Here is a 24,175-nt window from a genome sequence, read left to right as displayed (position 1 = left end):
TATATTTTAGGATGCTTATTTTAGTTATTTTAGGTTCATTTCAGCACTGAGAAATTGAGTATGAATCTTTGATAACAATGATTTCTTATAAATATAATAATTAACGAGTAATTTAATATATTTCGCATTATCGAATCAAAAACTTAATCTTGTGTCTTATAAACTTTTCTTATGTTAATTTAGTTTCTAACATTTTTATTAATTTACAATGACATGTATTTTTATTTAAATTAAATTATCTTATAGTATAATATTATGGTGGCGGCCCTCCGAAGGTCCGTCTAAAATAAATTATTAAAGTTCACATCGAATGTGCTTTTATGGTTACAATAATATAATTATTAGGGTGTAGATCTTTATCAGCTACAGAAATATTTCACAACAATATTATGTTGGTATAATATTACTGCAGTGAAAATTCCATATATGCGTTTTATTAAAGTAAATTTAAACGTTTTGAATTTTATTAAGCCACGTTTTAACATTAATACGGATTAAGATGTTTTAATGTTTATTTGGAATTTATAGATTTCGTATTTGTACCTACAGCAATTAAAATGCATTCCAAAATTATAATAGAACATTAAAAAATAAACTATGAAACTGAATTAGTTAAAAAGTAATTCTGTGTTAATGTTTTCAACCAATTCAAATAATATTATGCCTGTAATTAGGTGTTTAATATAATGAAAGTTACTTCTATAAAATATGGCTTGTAAAATATAACGTAATGTTGATAAGTAATCGTTTGTTTGTAACGGTTGTGATTTTTATGCAATCACGACTAATTATTTTACACTTTTCAAATATGATAACACAGTATTATTCCCAATTTTCTTTTGCATATAATTTAATTTAAACCTCTGATAAAAACCATGAAACATCCACAAAACAAAACAAATTACTTCTAAAATGTAATGTGTACATCGCGCGCACACCTAGTTCGAAAATTAAATAAACACATTATAATTTATAATATTAATTATAATAATATAAAACTAACATTTTAAACCACAATGTATTTACTTTTTCAAATAATATTTAATTATATACGTCAAAACGATTAAATAAAAAGTTACTATATTTATATTAACAGAAATCTGAGTAAAATTATTGTTGGGACGCAAGTTATAGAGCCGAAATAAATTATAATAATATAAACTATGAATTTATGGCCAAAACTATTTAGTTCAGATTATTATACGTCAGAAAACATAAACGACTATATGGAAACCAAGTATGTTTAGTTAAAACTAATAGCATTAACCACTATAGGCACTAATAGAGCGTATTACGGGATAAAGAAATTTTTTTCAAACAATTTAAAATGTTTATAGTTTTGTACAATTTCTTAAAGGCAACAACCATTATAGTTGTTTATAATCAAACAATGTTTCGTTTTTTCTTTGTTGTATTTATCAACAGTTTTGTTTTAGTGCTTGGATCAGATCTTAAAGCGCAACGATTTTGTAAAACAGTTTTAAACTTTTTATACATATTGACCAGTATTTTTTTTAACTTACAGACTACAGTCATAATAAACGATTTTAATTTTTAATTTTAGATAAGATACAATATTTATAATACCTTTAGAAGTTTAAAGAATAGTTTAATTTAAATTATGAATATTATATATATATATTTATTCAAAGAAAAATGTACAATCTGTATTTAAAGAACATAATAAGTAAATGAGAGATAATACAATATGCATATAGATTGGTACAAGTATGGATATTACACTTTTTGAACATTTAACACTACCTATGTAAAATGAAATGCAGTGAATACTAATTTAGTTTATGAATTTTTAAGTTAATGTAGCTTAAATTCAAAAATATTTAACTGTATTTTGTTTATATCAATGTCAGATATTAGAATAACATTTTACTAAATCAATATTTTGGGAAATTTTTATAATTTTACTATTGTCTATTAGGTATCTAATATTATAATATAGAAAACAATTATGTTATAATATGGAGGTGTAATGGTAACTATACCTATACGTGACTACTTTATTATAAAACTGCACGTATATATATATGTTTTTTGAATTGTTCTTACTATTGGCTAGTACTTAACTCATTTTATTTAAGCTGCTTAAATAGAAATCATTAAAATTATTTTCATGTAATCGACACTTACTTGGACGCTAAGTGAAGAGCGTTGCAACCATCCACGTCTTTTTCGGAAGCCTTACATCCCGAGTACCTGATCAGCCATTCCACACATTCTACGTGCCCGTTGATGGACGCTTCGTGCAAAGCCGTGTATCCAACGCACGATTTCTTGTTCAAGTTTCTTATACCGTGGATTTTCAGAAACCTACAAACGAAACTAGATATTATTTATGACACGTCCCGGTAAATAAATTTATGATCACTATCCTCAGTACGTGTGCAGTAAAAGCACTTCATGTTATAAATAATAATAAAAAAAATAATGAAATGGCAAATCTAAAAATAATATTGCAAATTATTATAAATATCCGTCTGTCGTATCACCTCAGCACGGACAACTGTCCGGTCCTTGCGGCGTAATGCGATCCCATTGCACCACGCGAGTCCTCAGCCTGCAGACGGTCAGAGTCAGAGCTGGCTATGAAACCTAAGAAATTGAAGTCTCCCACCCGGCAGGCACGCAAAACTTCCGCGTTCAGCTGTCTGGTACTGATCAACAGCACTTGCCGGTTGTTGTACATGTACGATGCGTCGGACATGACTGCGAACACCGTTGTGAGCAAATTCAACAGGAAAGAATGAAAACGGACGGGGAAAATAAACGGAAAAAAATCCTCTCGGCCGTGCCACGACGATCTCTGTACATACTCACGCCGTTGCAGAGATGCGTATCGGCGACGGCAGATAACGTTTCGTAACGATTTCGTAACTTGCCGCGGCCAACGAGCGCGCGCAACTTTTACGCTCTGCGGGATTCATCCGTCGTCGATCGTTGATTTCGATAAAACGCGCACGAGTTAAGCTTTTTCACTTGTGGCAAAAATGTAACGGTTTGTTATAAATGATATAAAAATTAGTCTGCGATAACACGACGTGAGCGAGCTACCAGCCCGTGACCCCGTATACAAACAATGTATAATAATAATAATTAATAGTTTATTATAGAATTATAGAAAAAAGCGTCTCATAAAACCCCCATGTTTGACCAATATACAAAATAACTTGCATACCAGTGGACACCAATTTTCTCTAAAATCTAAAAATTTAGTTTTATTCGTTGACAAGCACCATACTTCATACAACTTGAAAATAAAATTGTTGCTATGCATGCAATTGCATACTTTTGTATATTTAGAATTTCTTATTTACATGTTTTTGCACGTTTTGCAACGGTTTAAGATCATGTTTTACTCAATAATAATATATAATAATATATAATAACATTGACTTGCCTGTTATCGTTATGAGCCGAGTGAACCGGAAGAACTAGAGCCGTGGGAGCTGTAGCCGGGGGAGCTGGAGCCGGGGGAGCCGGCTGTGGAACTGAGCAGGGGCTACACGAGTCTTCGCACACGTTTTCTAGACTGAACTCGCCGCTAGATATCCCACTATCAGACATATCGTCGTCTGACGACGATGTGTGGTGCTGCCTGTGCAGATCTCCTCCTCCTTTGCATTCATCCGAGTCCGGCGAGTTAGGCCGCATCCACCCGAGAAGCAGCAACTTCCACAAGCACATGATGATGTCCACGGCGCAGGATATCTCCCGAACGTAAGCGACGCACTTCCAGTAAAGTATACAATTAGGTCTGACAATTGTATAGATTATTATAATAAGGCACTAAGGTTTAACGTTTTAATATGATCGCGCGAATACGTTTTTGGGGACGATGTACCTACACTGGACGTACCGAGCAGACCGGCGAGACGGAGACGAATGTGCGCTGCCGTGTATATTACGATAGTATTGCAGTGATTTTCGTGTGTACGACGATTTTCTACGGTGGAAATCTTTCACCGCAGCGACCAAGTGATTTCGGTAGCCTCAATGTTATTATGTCTGTTTTCAATTCTCGGTGGACCGCGACCAATCGTTCTATTTTACCTGACCGTCCGACGATAACATCATACATATTACATATACCTATATGTAATAGGTTTGTTATATTTATATACATTTAGGTATGTTATGTTTGTGTGTGTCAGTGCGTGTGTGTGATGTATATAATATTATACACGTCTGACGCAGAATCAGTGTATCGTGTATAATAATATATAACATAATAATAACATGCTTCTATATATATATATATTATTATTTATGTGCCGAACTACTGACGGGACGAATAACTTCTGTAGTTCTGTCATCGCGACAATATAACTCGTGATGACACGTAGTCGAACATCCTTCAAATCTTTCGGATTTTTATTTGTTTGTACATTGTACATCAAGGTTTATGATGTAACATTTAATCTAGTATACACTATACATAAATATATTTGGGAAAAGCATCGTAAGACTGACGAATTTCTCTACACATTAAATAATAAAAGTAGGTATACACTTTATTGCGTGAAGTACCTACCTGCAGTATATGTACAATAAATAAAAATACAGGGTACCTATACTATTATAATATTAATTATTATGCGTTATAATTTATAATTGATAATTAATAATTATAACTTATAATTATCAATTATAAATTACTGTGTTATGTGGATACTATCGAGTTTCAATAAAGGAAATAAAAAATATTAAATTTGTAATAATGAATATCGTATACATTGATACATTGAACACCCAATATTGGCATTCCGAATGGCATTATATAGTTTTAACTGTTTAATTTATAAATGAATAAAGAAATAAACTGTATAAATGCGTTTTTCTCATGGTGTACAGTTAACTGTACAGCATTTCGAATGATCGATTGTTTGAATTTATGCTAATACTATTGTTTGGTTGGCCTACCTATATGACTGATATTGATATTTATGTCTATTAAAAGGAGTATGAACCAAATTCTGATCGAATTTATAGCAAAGTATAAATTTGTAAAAAAGTATCTTTTTATGACCGTTAAATAAATCACGATGAGAAAATACAATTTAAAATTATGAAATACTTGTAAAAATCTGAAAATAATTGGGTTCAAGGTAACAAGTTTGAAATAATATTTTATAAAACATTGTCTGACGTGAAGTTTCTGGAAACGGTGATTGAATATATATATCTAAATTAGAGCTCTCTTTTTGTCCCTTTATATAGTATAGGTATTTTTTCTGGACACATTATATAATATAATGCATATGGGGTGGCTGCAGGGTACCTGTAATCGTGAAATCAACATTTCATTATATTTCCCAACATATGATATCTAACTGTATCTGTATGGTTTTATTATAATACTATTTTAAATAATTCATTAATATATTCCGATAATAATATAAGGTGTTACAACATTAATTCTGGTGGTATTTCACGTGTATAAATATTTCTTCCACGTGTGATAGTTAAATTTATTATAGTTCCTAATTATTTAATATCTTACAATGCAATTTAATAATTTGATAAAATGTTTTTAAAAAGCATACATTTATTGAAAAGAATACTGTAAAGTGATTATAGAATCATTATCATCATCATTATCCAGCTGAAATTGTCATATACCTAATAATTTTTATCTTTTTACACATTGTAGAGTGACTATTTGTCTATTAAAAGCAAATCACGTGGACCGGCAAGATTGCAAGACAGATACAAATATGCACAGTCGCGCGTATACTATGCTAGTATTACAGTGATTTTCAAATCGTACCTACGACGATTTTCTAAATGGAAATCTTTGACGGCCAAGTGATTTTGGTAGCTTGGAATTTTTTAAACATTTTTTTATTCAATTTATTATCAATCATATCATTGTTAAAATATAGGTATTAATAATCACTATGGCATCACATTTTGAATAAAAAGCATTAATTTAATATATGTATTTTTGTTATCTAATTATGTGAATAGAAACCTCGTTTATTTTTAAGAAACTTAAAATCCTTCTTAACATTAATACCTTGGTGAAAAAAATATTTTGTTTATTAATAGAGTATCCCGATTACAGTCCAAATCACCATAATAAATTATAATAATGGTTTGAAGTAGGTACTTCAGTGTAAATATAATATAGTAGGTAAATTGTTAAGGAATATCGATTTGATTTGTTTTATAATGTTATATGTTATATGTTGGGTTCATATATCAAATGGTTCAGTATTGTACTATTGTAATATTTTATAATTATACTCATACATGCGTTATGCGTAATATAGGTAGAGGTACCTACGTGTTTTATATACAATAATTATTACCATACCCGATAATTGTAAACGGATTTAACGTCTTCGGGACGTCTTCTGCGATGGTGCCAACTCCGCAATGATTATTACGTGAGGTGTGCACTTATTAATATATTATCATAATAACTAGATAGAAATTCAACTTAAACTTTAAATCACCAAACTGTTGTATTTGCGCTGTTGCTGTAGAACTAGGAAATTGACTAGTTAATAACCTTCGTTTTTTTTCGTTTATTCTACTTCAGACAAAAACTAAACAACGACATAAATATGGCCGAGTGTACAATAATATTCAAACATTTACAGATTATGCACAGAGTTACCTATTTATATTTGATTTATATAGGTATTGTATTATAAGTCGGCACGCAAGGAGTCGTCTCGGTCTCGTTTAGCTCATTTTCTGGTGTATATACCTACTTTATATAGGCGTTTATATGAGGCAAAACGCACGCGTGGATACAAATAATAATTGTGGAATCGATATATTATATATATATATATATATATATATAAAGGTACTATAATGATAAATTGACCTGATTTAGTCAGGAAATTTTCTGAAATGGTCAAGGCCATGACCGACTAGTGCGTGTGTGTTCATGTTTTCCTGATTTGAACAAGATAATCGAATAGGTTTTCACGGTTCATCCAAGTCCGTGAAATATGCGAAAAATCGTGTAACTCACTGTATACATAGCCTGAACAATAAAACTGCAGCCAGGAATAAGTGTGCTAAAGCCGATAAATATAGGTTCCGTATACTTGATAATATAATATTATAGGTTAGATATAACTAAATAACTAGCTAGAACCAAACATATACAATATGTAGGCAAATAACAACGCGGAAGGTTCAAGATTTTAATGACTTTAACGTATATTTTATATTAACTAAATTTTTAATACAATATATAATATAAATATCGTTTTACTACACAAACATCATTTTTTATTTTCACTTATATTTTTATTTTTGTTCAATATATCGAACCGAAACGTATAATATATAATATAGTCGTGTTTCAAAACTTCAGGACAATAATTTTCATGACAAAATATAATAATTTTAAGGAACCGAAAATAATATAGTAATAATAATAATAATAATAATAATAATAATAATAAAAAAATCATAATTTTATAATATATAATATTAACATCGAATATCTAGACAATTGTTTCCCAAAAATTTTTTACAATGGTAATAATAATATATTATATACTTTTTAAATACATTTTTGTTCCAATTTATTAAAAAATTTTTTTTTGAGCAACTTAATACAAATAATAAAAATAAGTTTTTGGGGGAGATGCGCATAATTTAGCATTAAAATCGTAGCTTATTATATAAAAAAAAAAACATACCACACGAAAAAAACTGAACAGATATATGCGTATAACATAAACTTAACACCAAAAGGAACACAATAGAAAAAAAAACCAATTGTATAATTTTAAAACTATAATTGATTTTTGTAACAATAGAAACATCTTAAACATTCTGTCTGTATGAGTGTGTGTGTAAAACTGAAAACCGTATTATTATAATATGTATGTTGACTATTATTATTCTTATTCAAATATTGTAAGACTAAATATTCCAAACTACGTTTATAGTGTATATTTCATTCATTCATTAAAAAAAAAAAAACACTGTCTAAATCCAGTAACTATTATGTAATGTAATTAGTGTAATATTATTGAAACTGTAATAATGTATTATTGTTATAATAATAATAATAATAATAATAATGAAAAAAGTCGTAGTGTACTGTAACTATTGTAACATAAACATAGTCAGCAAAAAACGGAAAACTAAATTATAACGATAAAACTACCTTTAAAAATTGTTAATTGCAATATTATTAAAAAGCTGATCAAATAAAACGGCAAAATGAAACTCAACTGGTCTTGAATTAAAAAAATAAAATAAAACGTTAACGTATAATAAAGTAGGTACAAATAGCGGGTGAAAAATAAACAATAATAATGATAAAACTAGGTACCCATTCAAAATTAGGTCAAAATAGTTTTATAAAATTAAACGTATTATTTTGTAAAAAAAAAAACCAACAAACAAAATAATAATTATAATAATAAAATAATGATAATAATAATAATAATAATAATAATAATAAAGGTAATCACTTTGCACGTGAACAGTTACATTCGTCACAATAATATAAATATAACGTAGTGAATTCGACTATCAGTAGTAAGTATATACTGAAAAACATATTCAAGATGAAAGAAAAACTTAATAAAAAAAAAAAAGTTAAAAAATAACCATTGAACCGTTTTATTTATCTCAAACTGTAATTAGTATCATTATTGTTATCGTTATATGATTATTATTATGGTATTATTTATTTTATTTAAAACGGCACTAAAAGTATCCTACGAACTATGTATTTGTATTACATCTATTAACTAAATAATATCCAACGGATTATAACTGATTATCAGTTTTAAAATAAATAAATAATTAAAAGAAAAAAATACAGATTCGACGAATCTGCGTCTGGGTATATATTATGTTGTTGGTCCATTGCACGTTCGGGTCCCGCGCCGGACGTCCCCGAAAACGATATGAGTTTGTAGTACTTACAGTAATAGTATGAAAGTAAGTAGGTACTTAATTAGTGTTGCAACTTGCGATAAGGTATGGATACGCGTTCATAAAAATTACCGTAGCGGCGAATAACGGTTGTTGTGGACGGCCGGGGGACGGATATAATATTATGGAGAAAGTGAAACCAAAAATTCGATAACATTTCAGTATCATTCGACCCGAAATTTTGAACTACTAGCAATGGCTTGTGTATGTGTGTGTGTGTGGCCGGAAACTTTCCGGTTTGGGCTATTGTATTATACGCACAGTAATAATATTATATCATATAATTAACAATTATATTAAATACGGTGCGTACATTATTATATTCGGACCTATCCGCTAAATGAATATATTATTATATTGAAATCTGCGAGAAAATCTTGCATAATGTGTGTTTGTGTCTGTGATACACAGCGATAGCGTGTATTTGGGCTATTGTTTATTATATTTATATTGTATGTGTGTGTGTGAAATACGCGATTTACACGGATTCGGGTACGCTAAAACAACTTTTGCAGAAGTTCCGTCGTACATCGATAGATTGAGACATGATCGATTAATCGGATCGCGTATTTTTTGTCTATTGATCAGTTTGATTATTGTTTTCATTTCGTGTCTGTGTCATCCGTCAAATGGTACTGAGATTATAATAGAAACATGTGTGGTTTATATCATTATATATTATGTACGATCGTTTGTATATTATAGTGTGTTGTGTGGTGTATGTGTTTATGTGTACATATTATTATATACCGCAGCTCGTTCGTCTCAGAGAATTAAACAAAAATAGAATTTGTATTTTTCTTTTATTTTATTGCACGAGATTGTTTTGATTGGCATGTTGACGGGCAAAAAAAAAACAATAATATTAATAGGTAAATAGAAAGAAATAAAAATCATATGATTTAATATTATTGTCCTCTTGCTCCCTACTCTTGAGGTGAGAATAAAGCGCACGTGTAATATGAATGAGGAAAAATGATATATAAAAGGAATTACAAACGAATGGTCGACAAAACGATATTTCGGAAAAATTATGAAGAGAACACGACAGGCGCTTTTTGCATTGGTTTCACGTGGACAACACAAATACGGTGAGCATATCATTTTTATGTATAGTTAACATAATATTCGTATTGTTATGCACGTGATATGAACATTGAACGTATGGGAGGTATAATCCGGACGGGTTGTAAGCGCCGTACGCGGGGGAGAGAGCTAGGGTTAGACATTTTGTAAGATATCGTTACCATTTTATCATTTAATTATTATATTATTATGTACAGGATTGGATATTCAGAAAATATTTTGTTTTTAATTGTTTTCATTGTATTTACAAGTAAATAAATATAATAAAATGTCTGTTCTACTATTATCACTATCATATATGTACAAGATTGCGCGCTCTGTCGTGTTGTCATAAGAAATTTAATGTTGAGGAAGGAAAATGCAGTGTATTTGTGAGAGTATGTTTCTTATTTACATGCTAAATATTATTACACGGTGTTTATTTCTTAAGCTAAAGTCTCCGAAAATATTTTTTCGTATAAGACGTTTTTAATGGGGTAGTTTGCATATACATGATCTACCTACAATATTTCTGGGAGTCCTATAAAATATAAATGGGTTAATTCATGAGACAAGTTCCTCTCCGAAGAAATTATAGTACAAGACAATAATCGTTGTATTAAAATTAAGTAAACGAAGTGAATCAGTTAATTTTTACTAAAAAAAATTATTTAAACCAAATAAAATAAAATTGCAAAAACCCCTTGGATGAAAATTAAAACTAAAATAAATACAAATTATAACAGTACAAATTATTTGAATGTTTATAAGTAAATAATAATATTTTCGGAACCTAAATGTTGCTTTATATTATACGTTATTCGAATCTCTCGCGCTGAGAGATCCGTATAAATTGGATTTATCGATTTAAATGTATTTTGTTTTTATACAACTCACGTAAAAAACCACAAATATTATACATAACTGTACAACAAAAATTTGCTAAACGACGTTTTTAAAAATCAGTTAATTTTTAAAATCGAAATTACATATTCATTAATATGTACAACTATTTACAAACTTGACACGAGTCGTCGTCGATGTAGGTAGGTACTCATGACACGGTCGACGATGACGACATGTCTTTCAGTGGGACAATTATTGTTTTGGTAAAAATAAAATTATTATTCTTATGGTAATAATAATATTAAGTAAAGTATATGCCTAATAATTAATATAATAGTATAGTTATAATAATAAATAAATATCGTAATTACAATAATAATAAATAATCATGTGCGCGCGCTGCAGCAGGTCCGCCGTTGAGCTTTAGAGGATGAATGTGGTAGTGGTGGCGGTGTTGGTGGATGACGACAGTAGCATATAATAATATAATAGTAGGTCAGTGGCTGGCGATGGAGGGGTAGTTTTGGAGGGGATGGGCGAGGGGAAGGGTTTATAGGACCTCACCGTTAATAGTAACTGAACTCTCATGGGTTTATATGACCCTGTTGGGTGTTACCGAAACTGAAGCCCAGAGCCCTTGGGTCACCACCATGTAGTCTAAGTGCCTGTTCGAGCCGTTGTTCCTGGAGCCTAAGCGCCTCGGACAGATCAGGTGACACTTGGCCTTGGTGGTGGTAAGGGTTCTGTCCGTTCATCAGTTGCCCTTGTGCCATAGCGTTGTAGTTGATTGCCACGTTCTGCTGTGTCTGATGTGCGTTCTGCTGTTGCACCGACGACTGCCGGTTCTGTTCAGGTACCTGTTGCTGGCCCGACGACGCGGCCACGGCTTGCGATACGGCTAATCTGAGTGCTGCCTCCGCCTGAGACCTAAGTATGGCCTCCTGCATACGTAACGTCGGTGAGCTCTGCTCGTGGTTGGACTGTTGGTGGTGGTGGAGCATGGACTGGTGACCAGACTGTTGGTGGTGTCCACCACCGAGGCCGTCAACCATGGACGACATGGAAGCCCGGACGGCTGCGTTCATGGCCATCTGGACGGCCGATTGCATCGAGTTGACTGACGAGTTCGAACCGGAACCACTGAAGAACCAAAAGGTATTCGTATTAATACACATTATATTCATCGAAAATTTATGCAACCCTTTATTTGTTGACCTAAATCTTTCTATAACACTCGTTTATACGGCTACAATCAACTGGACATAACATGTCAATACTACCCTACCTACATGTAATTTAATATTATCAATATTATAGCGTACCTGGAAGTGGTGACCAATGGGTTTTGGTGCATGGCATTCGACTGGGTGATACGCATAGCCGCCGCGGCCAGATTGGCCGCGGCTGCTTGTACTACAGACGCCGGGGTTGGTGGTGCAGATCGCGGCGAGTGTGACGGCGATGGTGGGTTTTGCTGAAGTTGCTGCTGTTGCTGTTGCTGCTGTTGTTGCTGCTGTTGTTGTTGCTGTTGCTGCTGTTGCTGTTGTTGTTGCTGCTGCTGTTGCTGTTGAACCTGCGAAACGGCTGCATGGGCCTGCTGCTGGCTCATAAATAATGCAGCAGCCCTCTGAAGATCATTGGCGTTGTACTGAGGTTGCTGGTTCATGTATTGGTGACCTCCATTACCACTAACTGTAAGTTAGACAAACAAAAATATGATTTTAATCGAAAAAAAAAATCAAACGCATTAGGCTGGACTGAGAAGAGGAGGTGTACTTACTCATGCCTCCAGTTCTAGCGGCCATCAGCTCGGCCAACTTAATCGCCGTAGGATTGTTGTTATTGTTATTATTGTTGTTGTTTGTCGTCGTGTTGTTGTTGTTGTGATGCAACACTAACGGAATTTGGTTGTCGGCTGGTGAGACGGATAGCCGGCCGCCCGTGGGAACAACGACGTTACCGCCTGCCGCAGCTGCCGCTGCAGCCGCGGCCACCGCAGCAACCACAGAGTTATTGGTGCCAGTGCCAACTGAACCTGTAGAGCCAGCTCCACTGGGACCGTCCACTTCGCCGTTGTTCGATGAAGATGAATCTGAGTGAACAGAATGAGGTGAGGCGGGGCCACCCATGCTGTTGGTGGCCGTCACGGCGGCCAGGAAGTTTTCTCGTTCTCTGCGTTCAGCAGCCGCTCTGCTCAGAACGTACTGCGCAGCAAATTGATGCTTAGGATCCATGCGCATGTGTTCCATGTGTGTTAGCAGGCCTGTACAAAGTAAACGCGAGTTAACATTACGTCGGTCGACAATGATGCTGTGCATAAATCTATAGTTAATAATAAATTGCGGTGCATAAAAAAATTGATTTGTTTCGTATATTATACGCATGCGATTATTTTTTCTCAGTCGGCAACATGACGAGATTTATGCGACATGCGCGCCGTAAATCAGTTATCATCGCGATATTGCTAACATGGCACAGTATGTTTTAGTGATGGTCATTATTTTGTTCGGACAAACCGGAATTTGAGTTAAAGATTTATAATCCTAAACTCGGATTCAATCCATTGAGATCCAGGTTATCCTACACATGCATTTATTATATATATAGTATGCGTATAAGTATCATTAAAATCTAGATATAATATCGAAAATATATTTTAATATAGTAAGAATTCGAAAAATATTTTAACTAACAATAAATAACATTATATTTGTAATTCAGGAAGCTTGAAGGATTCACAGCTCGATGGATTATATTAATAATATATGAATTTTATATTTTGAACATAACCAATATGAATTGACCAAGACTTGATGGCTATCACTGCCGCACTGGTTTTATCACTACAACGCATTGGCTCACCTGATTCGTGGGTGAATACGGCTTGGCAAACAGAACACGGCCACATCCTGAGCTGGGCGTACTGAGCTGTTTCCGGGTGGCAAGCCAAATGTTTACGCAGACTTCCCTCATTCACGTAGTGTTTACCACACACAGGGCAGGGATGGTTGGCCGTTCGACGTTTGGCCATGTAAGGACCAGTACCGATATCCGAGTAACCTGTAAAAAAAAAGACAAATGTGAAAGTTGTTCACATATTTTTCTAATATTTTATTTTGAGGACTTTTTTTGAGACATTTTAGAATATTAAAAGCCTTTGGCCTAATATTATTTTAATGGAATTTAGGGTCCAGAATTATTATATAATTTATCATAAATTATTATTATGTCACTTACTTTGTACGACGGCCTGCGACACAGTGGTCGGATCGTTGTGGTGGACTTTCATATGTTCGACCAGTGACTCGCTACCTAGGAACAATTTATGACACAGCGGACAAGACGTAGTGCTCGCACCGCCCATCAAGGCGGCGTGCTGCTGGAGCACATCCATGCGGAGTTCAGCTTCCTGAAAATAAAAAAAATGTTCCTGAAAATAACAATAAAACATACGTCAGGTATAACCAGTAATCAGCGAACCCGGAAGTACGCGCGTGTTCGGGACTTGTTGGCGGGGGAGACACTATTATATACCTAGTATATATTATGATATACACATTACATACAGCCGCCGCCATTGCACAGCGTGTTTCCTTTCCGCTTCGCGTGAAGAAACACAATACCGACGTGGTCCCTTCGGACACACATATTAATCTACTATCTAGATATACAAAATACACATATTTTTATTTGTATATAAATATATACTGTCTGCTGTGCGTTTGAATGGCCATTTTGAAAAAAATTATGTTTCCGTTATGTTTTACGTGCCATATTAATATATTATGCGTATACGTACGGCGTACACGCATAAACCTGACCACCACCGCCGCAGAATATACGCTCGGAAAGATCAAATTTATGGTGCGCTGCTGTTTAGGCGACGGCGTGCTCGGATTTATCGTTATACGCTCGTGTATATTATAATATACTCTGAAATTTACCGACCGGAGTTTATTGTCGCACAACAATAATATTTTAATCGTTATTATTTTTTCCACCCCGTTCCGATATTATGTGCGACTAAAAAACATACGAGAACAAAACTACTGTTATATATGTATATAATTTTATATATAAACACAGTTTCTACATTTATACAATATGACATAATGTATATGAATGCTGGCAATGGTGTGCGGTGGCTATATAGAATGTTACGATATCGGCGCCTTGGGAGATGTGTCCGAGCAAAAAGTACTCGACCGGAGGAGAAGTAGGCGACGAGTAAAGGGGATGGCAATAAAACAAACGTAATTTTAATTTTTAAAAGCCCTTCCGACTACTTGCAGCCCGGTGACTTTTATTAAAAGTCCGTCTGCGGCGTCGTCCAAGGAGCGGAGATTTACATTTTTATTAAATATTTTATAAACAAAGTATAATTTATCGGTCTGAGTGTTCTCGAAAGTCGAAAGAATAGGCGCCCGCCCGGACTCGGGACACCGTTAATAATTACTAGCGGTTTTTGCACGTGATTTGTATACGGCTTTCGTCAAAGTATATAGCTATCCACTATCCAGTCCTTGTACACAGAATATACAGCCTGGTAATCTAATAGTGTTTTCTTGAATTAGCATTTTTTTCACAATGGAATATTATACAATATTAAACCCGATAAGTGTTACAAAATTAAAAAAATAAAATAATTGAAACATTAAACAATAATGAGTTTTCAATAGTTCAATTCAGCACTGTGTCTATACTTAAATATATTGACAAAATATAAAAATAATTTTTTACTAGTATAGTAGTATTCATTATATTTTTCAATAATACCTAGTTTAAAAGTTTACTAACCCAACCACCGTCGAGTCATTTGAATATTTAATGTTGTGTATTTTTTTTATACGAGAAACTATAATCGCATAAGTACACATTTACCAAAAGCGAACGAAAAATGTCATTATTAAACATTAAATTCACCGTGACCATTACCATTTCCAATATAAACTTTATATTAATGCCAAATACTTTTACTTTGTGTACCTAAATGATTTATGCACCTTTATTGCATAAAACTAATATTTTCTTCATGAGTTTTATCGTTTTGCACGGCGGCGCACTGAATTAAATTATTTATAATAAATGACATACAGAACGCTTTGCGGTAACATGATTTATTTGCGTACTTTCTTATCACGCCACTTATAGATGACCAGTTTTCAAACTATCTAGTTGTTACGATTTTGACTGAATTGAAAATAGGTTTAATTATATTACATTTAAAAAAAACAAGAGAAAAACAAATATACAGAAAGAAAGAATGAGTGAGAAGGAGAAAAATATGCGATTAAAAACCCTTGTTCCACGAAAAAGTACTTAAAAAAATGATTATGTACGAAAATAGCGTTTGCAAAAGAAAGGATTATAATATAATAATAATAATATGACGGGGGAGACGACTACGATGAAATTGGAAAAATTAATGGAATTCCAGTGCGCAAATCCACTCGGTATATAATCATAAGCGTTATCGGCTGCTTGAAATGAAAAACGGGTTGGCATATTATTATAATAAAAATTATAATAATTAGGCGTAGTAGCTGTGTGGCACGTTATAATATTGAATTGGGCGCGCGTATGTTGTAAAAACATTAATTATTATACGGACGTCACTATTGTGTTTTTTTATTGACAGCTAAAAAACAATACACCGATGGTCTGGACGCCTTAACACTCGTAATAATAATATAATATTTATTTTATTTTATTTAACACGGGCTTAGCCCAAAGTAATGTAATAAGTAAGTATATTATACATGCATATATTATTATAAAACGTATCTATACGACATTTTTACTGTATTTCGTCCCGTGTTCCCGCGCCATGCCATCTATACGATATTATATCTATTGCTATAATATTATGTTCTGTTGTACCTACAGTTGTACAACTCTAGCGAAACGTTCGCAGCACACGCACGCACGCACGCACGTAAATACGCAAACTGTAGAGAAAAATGCGGTTAAACTTTCCACGGTTTTTCGTGTACACGCCGCTGTTTCCCCGTCATCGTTGTCGTCGTCGTTCCATTTACGGAAAGTGGTCTACGGCGACACGAGCGTCCGCGCCGTGTATTGCCCGCCGCAAAATTTATGGCCTCTTATTAGAATATCATGTGCGCGCGGCTTCGCTATAATATATAGGTAGGCACACACACACACACACACACACACACACACACACACACACACATACATATATTATATTGTATGCCGCGCGCTCGCGTCACCTATCTATACCGCACTCCGCTCTTCACCACCGCCGACGTTCACGGTCCGAAGATCGGTCCCGCTTTTTACGTCCGGATGAGAAAATAATGAGCTGCTGCCATTAAAAATATAAGAAATAAATAAATAAATAAAATATTATAACGTGCGCGCTGTGCACCGGTAGATAGGTATAGGTATATATAGTATAATATATAGTATACGAGTGAGTAAAAAGCGAAAACGCGCGTGCTGGATATCGATCTTTAATATATATCATATTATATATTATTATATATACACTGCCCCGCGGGGAGACTATTAAACGGTTATTATTATTATTATTATTATTATTACCATCATGTATGAATGGATTAGTCGTATATAATATAATATTACATTATTAAATATTATTTGTGCGCGCATGTGTCAATAAGAATTTAGAAGTGTGCGTGCAGCGATAAACGCGCGTTATAATTCGAATAATGAAATGCGTTCGCCGATGACATTAGTACATTACCAACACTACCAGCGATCTAACAAAACACGTTCGGAACGAGAAAAATAAATAAAAGTAAAATAATTAGGACAGAAAATCCTAAATAAAAACGTCTGTAGACGATTTTCCGTTAACGTAGTAGTAAAGATGTCAAAATGTCGACACAAAACTTAAAACAGATCACGCAAAAATTAAATGTTGATAAAATATGATGGTATTATTATAATAGTGGTAGGTATACTTGAAAATTGAAATCATAAAATGGGAAATAATAAAAACAAATAAGAATGATAGAAAAAAAGGACCGAGACGTCGAACATTCGTGTTATTTATTTAGGACAGCATGTATGTATGTATGCACAATGCGTATAGGTACTTAATTTTTTTTGTATCTTAATAACGATTATTATGCGTACAGCAATTTGAATGCGAGTGCATTCAATCAAACGACAAGACAACGTGCAATTACCTCCGACACTTGCATTATTATTCAATATTGTGTGCATGTATATACAAACTGTTTCAACACCTGCTATACGCGGGATGCATCGAGCTAGTATATCGCGTATAATTGTACATGCACCAGGAAAAAAATCGAACATCGGGTGGGATGCATAAGAAATTAAAATAATTGTTTGATGGCCAAAAAAAAAAATGTAACTGTACACAAAGAATGGTTTTTTTTCTTTAAAAAGTGCCTGGAAAAATAAATAACACGCCCACGCCGGATAAAAGAAAGAGACCGAACAAACCACCTGTATGCTCAGAAATCAACAGTCCCTAATTTATTTTTTTAGTTTCGATAGAAATCAACAGAAACATTCTTTCGTTTTGTTTTCGACAAGTGTTAATTTATTCTATTTCCGAAAAATTAATCGTCCTGTGCGTAGTATGTAAATTGGTTCACCTGCTCACGCACTACATAAATAAGCGCCTCGGGATACGTCGCGTGGCCTATAAGATTTACAAAAAGTCTGAATGTATAATATATACGTTACGTTGTAAAAAAATATATATCTGTGTTATCTAGTTCCCATGTTATTTTGGCGTTTTTGTTGTACTTTTTTTTTTATATACACAAGGGTCATAATACGCATAGAAGTATGTTAATAAAAGGCTGAACACAAGAAGGGTCAATAACGAATACTCTTAATACCCTTTTCACATTTTTAATGAATATCGTCGAATAGTGGTGTTTTTTTTTATTACGTCATATTTTTGCACAACCCTTTTCATTCTAATTTACATTCGTGTTACACTTCACCGGATTTTCGCCCTATTAAACATTTGAAAATGCAATGATAAAAGAACATAAAAATATATATAAATTTGAAATGCAAAAAAAAAAATTCTGTGAATCAAGTGCGGTCTGACCGAACCACATGAATTTTGAGGAACGGCATAATCAGTTATGTTTTATTAGTTGGGATTGTTCGCATAGATATATTGAAGGATCTTTTGTGGTAAATCAAAATAATTGCACAAAAACACATTGGAATTGCAACGCCAAGTTTAACGACCCGAGAATGTGTTTATGGTTGTTTCTATTTTTATGGATCGGTCACTTGGCGAATATTATGCAGAAATTCAATTTATATACATACTCTCAGAAAAGTATTTCGCATCACTGCCACAATATTATTGAATAGACACAATCAAGGACACACGTTGATTTAAAAAAAATATTATTTATATACTACAATAATAATATACAAATATATGTATATGTATATGTCTTTTTATGGTATGAAAAAAAAGCATAAGGCAATAAACACTTTGGTTAATTCAACATGACAAAAAAATAAAATGGAAAAAAAGAAGTGGAACGTTTTGAAACAAGAAAAACTTTTACCCTACTGTGTTAAATGTTTCACCCTTTCGTTAGACTATACAAACTTTGAGGCATAAATTAACAATAAATAATAATCAACGATCGTAAATGAAAGGTGCCCCATCTAAAGTTTAAAAAAAACATGAAATGTCATTTTAATCGTATAAGTACCTACTAAAAATTATGACCTGATCATTTTTCAAAACTTATCTTCATATAAATAAAAATATAAATATTTTAATTTGTTTTATGATTTTTGGGAGTTTTGTTTACGGAATTTTTATAACAAAACGTGTTCTTAAACAAAGTCATAATGTGTAATGTTTTCAAACGGCTCGTAGTAGTAATAACCGCACTATTGAAATAATTATTATTGCAACTTGGCACACGTTCTGTACACTACACGTACGACAAATAATACCGCATAAACTTTTTTTCTTTTAGAATGCATATACTTTTGGATTTCCTACAAGATTATATACATACGAATGAAATATAAAAATAACGTCGAAAAAATACGATTACTGCACATTTACACGTTGGCCCATGCATTCTAAGTGTCATTAACAAAATAATAAAAACCTACCAACATACTTTTTATTGATATAAATAATATTAACTTAACAGAATTTCGAATCAAGAGAATATTTAATCATTTATAATTCACGTATTTGTTGGTCTTACTGTTTTGTCGAGACGGAGAAGAAAAAGTAATGATGCTTTTGCTTAGTCTGATCACCAGGAGTCGTGACGACGTTCGGCGGCAACGGTATCCACCGGTGGGATAAGTGAAGCCGAGAGGGGAAATAAAGTCCATTTTTCGCAGTTTTAATTACAGCAGTGAAAATCGTAACGTGGCAGATTTGAAGAAATAACAAAATTAACTAAAAATATAAGATGTCCGTAAGAATTAAAACCCTTTTCGCCAGCTTTTTCCCATTAACTTTTCAAATAAGCCACCGGGTTGTCACTATATTTCATTGGCCGCGGCGCTATCCGCTACTCCACACACCCTCGTCACGCGGTCGAGTACATATAATAATATAATAATAATAATAATAATAATATGGTGCGCGCTTGCGTGTAATGCAATCTTAGCGACCACGACGAAGACAGCATAATATTATATACATATTACATATATAATAATAAAATATAATTCTATAACGAGGAAAATATTATTGCGGTCGTTATCGTGACAAAACGATTAAAAATTCGTACGTCTAGCCAGTAACTGCGTATATTTTATGGACATTATACATTTATATGTGCATAACATATATATACATATGCGAGAATAAGAGTTATATGAATTTGCAGCATTATATGTGCGGTAAAAAAACAACTTCTCAACCTATTTAATCTATCAAATATATAGGACATGATGTGTGTAATAATATTTACATATTTTTTTATTTTATTTTTTATAGTTATTTAATTTGTATACAATATACATCATATTTGAATTTTCTATAAGTCGCTGTTTTTCTTTATAAACGAAAACACACACAACTATATAACTATGATGTACGCCATCATTCGTGATGACGTCATAAATCATAGGTTATGACAACAACGACGATATATCGTCGTCATCACTGACACGAGGTCGGAGGGATAAAACCTACGAATCACCGTGGAGAAAATCCTCTTTACCTACATAACTGGGTCAAAGTCGTCTACCTCTAATGCCACTACCATACTCTACCATACTATACCATTATTCGTGCTGTTATTCGGTCGACTACCGCAGCATTTGGTAAGCGGAAATTCGATTAAAACTGACAAAATATTTTGTATGTATATAATGACGTTATTTCTTGACGATACGACTATACACGAGAAAGACGTATGTGCCCATACTATATTTCTACACATACATATATATATAAATACACACAGTACGATATTTTTATTAATAAGCGTTGGACACCTGCTATATAATATAAGGAACATAATATAATGTATATATTTCACACTGCCGCTGCCTATAGGTACAAGAATAAACAAACTGGCGCGTACGCGTGTCTTACTAGCTAACCGAATAATAAATAACGATATCGAAACAACGTCTCCTCACCTTAGCCGTGTGGGTGCGCAGACTGGACTCGGTGGCGAAACCTTTGCCGCAGATGGTGCAGTGGAACGGCCGGTTTTTGGCCCTCTCCACTTGGGCATCGTGGTTGCGGAGATGTTGCTGCAGATTGGACAGCTGTATGAAAGCTCGTCCGCACTCGGCCAAGTGGCATCTGTAAGGCCGTTCTCCTGTTAAACGAAAACAAAATACATGAACAACGAAAATATAATACGCGTTTCAACCGTCATCGTACAACAGTAATCACAATAATAATAATAATAATAATAGCGTGTCGGAAGAAAACAAAAACTTAAAAGTAGTAAAAAAAATGCCATCATAACCGGTTATACTGCAGTCGTATACGCGCAGCCGTTTCATATGCAAATACTGACGAACATTATACAGTGCGATGTATACTGTATAAGTACGTGCGTGCAACGATATAATATTATATAAATGTGGTCCTTTGCGGAAGGAAGAGCCGCTATTGTTTTAACACGTTAGCACGATGCCATCTGATTTTTTTTCACTAGTCGTCGTTATATTATTATATTATTCTATTTATTTTTTTTTCATATCTTTTTTTCCCTTTTTGTTTTTAACATTGCGTATTATATATATATATATGTATATATTATACAATATGCGTGGACCTATACCTATACGCGCTGCACTGCCGTCTCCCGTGTATATCCCGTCGCGAGTGATACACACTGCGGCACCTTGAGAACCGCGCGTATCCAATTAGATATTCTTTTGTTACATTTTTACCGACACGTTATGGTAATTTTACCCGGATATGTGCATTTTTTGCGCCAACAAATATAATAATTCCCCTTTCGTCTAAACCCCTTTTCGCAGCCTGCAACGCGATCCCCGCGGACGCTTTTGTTTTAACGTGAGCATTTCAAATGATTCACTAATTTATTTATTTAATTTTTTTATTATTATTATTATTTAATTTTTTTTTTTGTTCACTACGCTTCTTTGCGCGTCTTCCGTGAGAGAGTATTCATAGAAATCCTAACGTGCAGACCACGTACTACTTATTTACTGTATAGTGAACTACGCGCGCATTCAAAGGCCCGTGGTAAACTCAAAACGAACACTATTAATACTCGTTTGCTATAACAGTGCGCATATTTTATAAAATATTGTTGCATGTTCCAACCGACGATTATTCTTATACCTAATAAACTTAATGCGTGTGAATGAGGAATGCGCCTACCTTTGTAAACAGTTTTATTTATCGTATAGTTATGTATTCGGAACTGTTTTTTTTATTTGTTTTTGTGATTGGAGGAGGCTGCGTATACGATATGGTATATAGTGACATACCGTTATTACCTATGTATATTATTATACATATACATGATGTGTATTATATAATCACGTTAAAATGACATATATGGCTGCCAAAACAAACGTGATTGAGGGCAGTGTAATAAAAAACACACGGGTGGCAGACTGGGTGGATTTTTCCCTGAATGATTTTCGGAAAAACAGAGCAAAAAATGTATATATATATATGCACATGTATGTGTATAATACATCTATATAATGTCACGAGATTTATGTACCGAAACGGGTGGACACATAAATCGCATCGTTCATATTTTTCGCCGCGGCGGTGTTATTTTTTGTCCAATTCCCATCGGTTTTTTGCGTGTTTTCATTATTATAATATTATTTACAGTCCCTGGCACCGCGTTGTTTTTTGGTCAAAAAAACAATTCTGCTCTGCTAGAATGATTTAAAACACTGGGGTCCACAAAAATACAAAATAATAAAATATATTATGCGTACAATATCGAAATTCATATACGTCATCCTGTCGATTGCCCGCACGCACAACAGCGGCTAATGACAATAGTATTTTTTGTTTATTGTCCGGTCTTGTCTCTATATACGCATGTATACAATATTATACACTATTATACAGGGCGATTTACCAAGTGTGGTCATCCCATTTTTTTAAATTTAGTAATGAATTCATTCAAATTTTGATTTTTGGAATTTTTAAATATATGTTCTTACAAAGACCATAAAAAAGATGGTTCTCATTTAAAAAACAGAAGTTTATATCTCCATAGAACTCTCCTTAAATAGTAAAAATATTAAATCTAAATATAAATCTAAATCTAAAAAAATGCTGTAAAATGTCTTTAAATACCTTTAAAAATTCTGTATTAAATAATTGTATTATTGAAAATTGAGAGAGTGCGCATGCTCGGTGAATCATCTTTTATAATATAGATTAATACGTTTACGCTCTGCGATTGTATATTATTACGATTATTACATTTACGTGTATCGTGTACCTATCTACGTGTAATATTTAAAAATTACGTTTATATAAAAATAGACCGCATATAGGTAATTATATAATCCGTGTGGGTTTAATCGGACAAAGTAAAATAATAATAATATCAAATGATAATAATAACACGGTAATACGGTTTTGGCGACAGGTAAATGGCAATATAACTGGCGGTGGATATTTTGTTTTTCCAATAAAAAGTTCTCCGAAGAGGAAAAAAAAGTCCGGTAATTGTTTGCAGAAAGCGACTACAATATAAATAATTGAATTTAGTCCCTTTTCAACCCTTTGACGGGATTAAAACGGAGAAAAAAGACCTTTTATTATTATTGTTGGCGGCCGCACGGTAGGTAGTGTTTTGGCTTTTGCCGACCTTTTTTTTTCGTGTGG

The 24,175-nt window shown here is 33.3% G+C and overlaps 2 protein-coding genes across 7 annotated transcripts in view; both read right to left on the bottom strand.

Moving 5' to 3' along the window:
- LOC132940394 (uncharacterized) overlaps window positions 1–3,840 on the bottom strand; it is a 76,785-nt gene extending 72,945 nt beyond the window's left edge. Inside the window, exons 1-2 of one of the 2 annotated variants that reach the window (XM_061007979.1) lie at window positions 3,416–3,840; window positions 2,149–2,328 (exon numbers count right to left, since the gene is read on the bottom strand). In XM_061007979.1, the coding sequence (XP_060863962.1) occupies window positions 2,149–2,328; window positions 3,416–3,702 (467 nt within the window). In that variant the 5' untranslated portion in view covers window positions 3,703–3,840. Of the gene's footprint in view, window positions 1–2,148; window positions 2,329–2,507; window positions 2,738–3,415 lie in introns of those variants that run through there. The other variant, XM_061007980.1, reaches the window with a different exon arrangement.
- A 3,469-nt stretch (window positions 3,841–7,309) lies between these two features.
- Window positions 7,310–24,175, bottom strand: part of LOC132940066 (Krueppel homolog 1) — a 108,016-nt gene continuing 91,150 nt past the window's right edge. For 4 of the 5 annotated variants that reach the window (XM_061007474.1, XM_061007473.1, XM_061007472.1 and 1 more), the window contains 6 exons: window positions 21,469–21,653; window positions 14,086–14,278; window positions 13,711–13,908; window positions 12,629–13,111; window positions 12,171–12,540; window positions 7,310–11,988 (listed from right to left, as the gene is read on the bottom strand). In XM_061007474.1, the coding sequence (XP_060863457.1) occupies window positions 11,433–11,988; window positions 12,171–12,540; window positions 12,629–13,111; window positions 13,711–13,908; window positions 14,086–14,278; window positions 21,469–21,653 (1,985 nt within the window). In that variant the 3' untranslated portion in view covers window positions 7,310–11,432. The remainder of the gene's footprint in view (window positions 11,989–12,170; window positions 12,541–12,628; window positions 13,112–13,710; window positions 13,909–14,085; window positions 14,279–21,468; window positions 21,654–24,175) is intronic. The other variant, XM_061007475.1, reaches the window with a different exon arrangement.

Source organism: Metopolophium dirhodum, chromosome 3, assembly GCF_019925205.1.
Source record: "Metopolophium dirhodum isolate CAU chromosome 3, ASM1992520v1, whole genome shotgun sequence".
NCBI classification, from domain to species: Eukaryota; Metazoa; Arthropoda; class Insecta; order Hemiptera; family Aphididae; genus Metopolophium; species Metopolophium dirhodum.
This window is presented reverse-complemented; position numbering and strand designations above follow the sequence as displayed.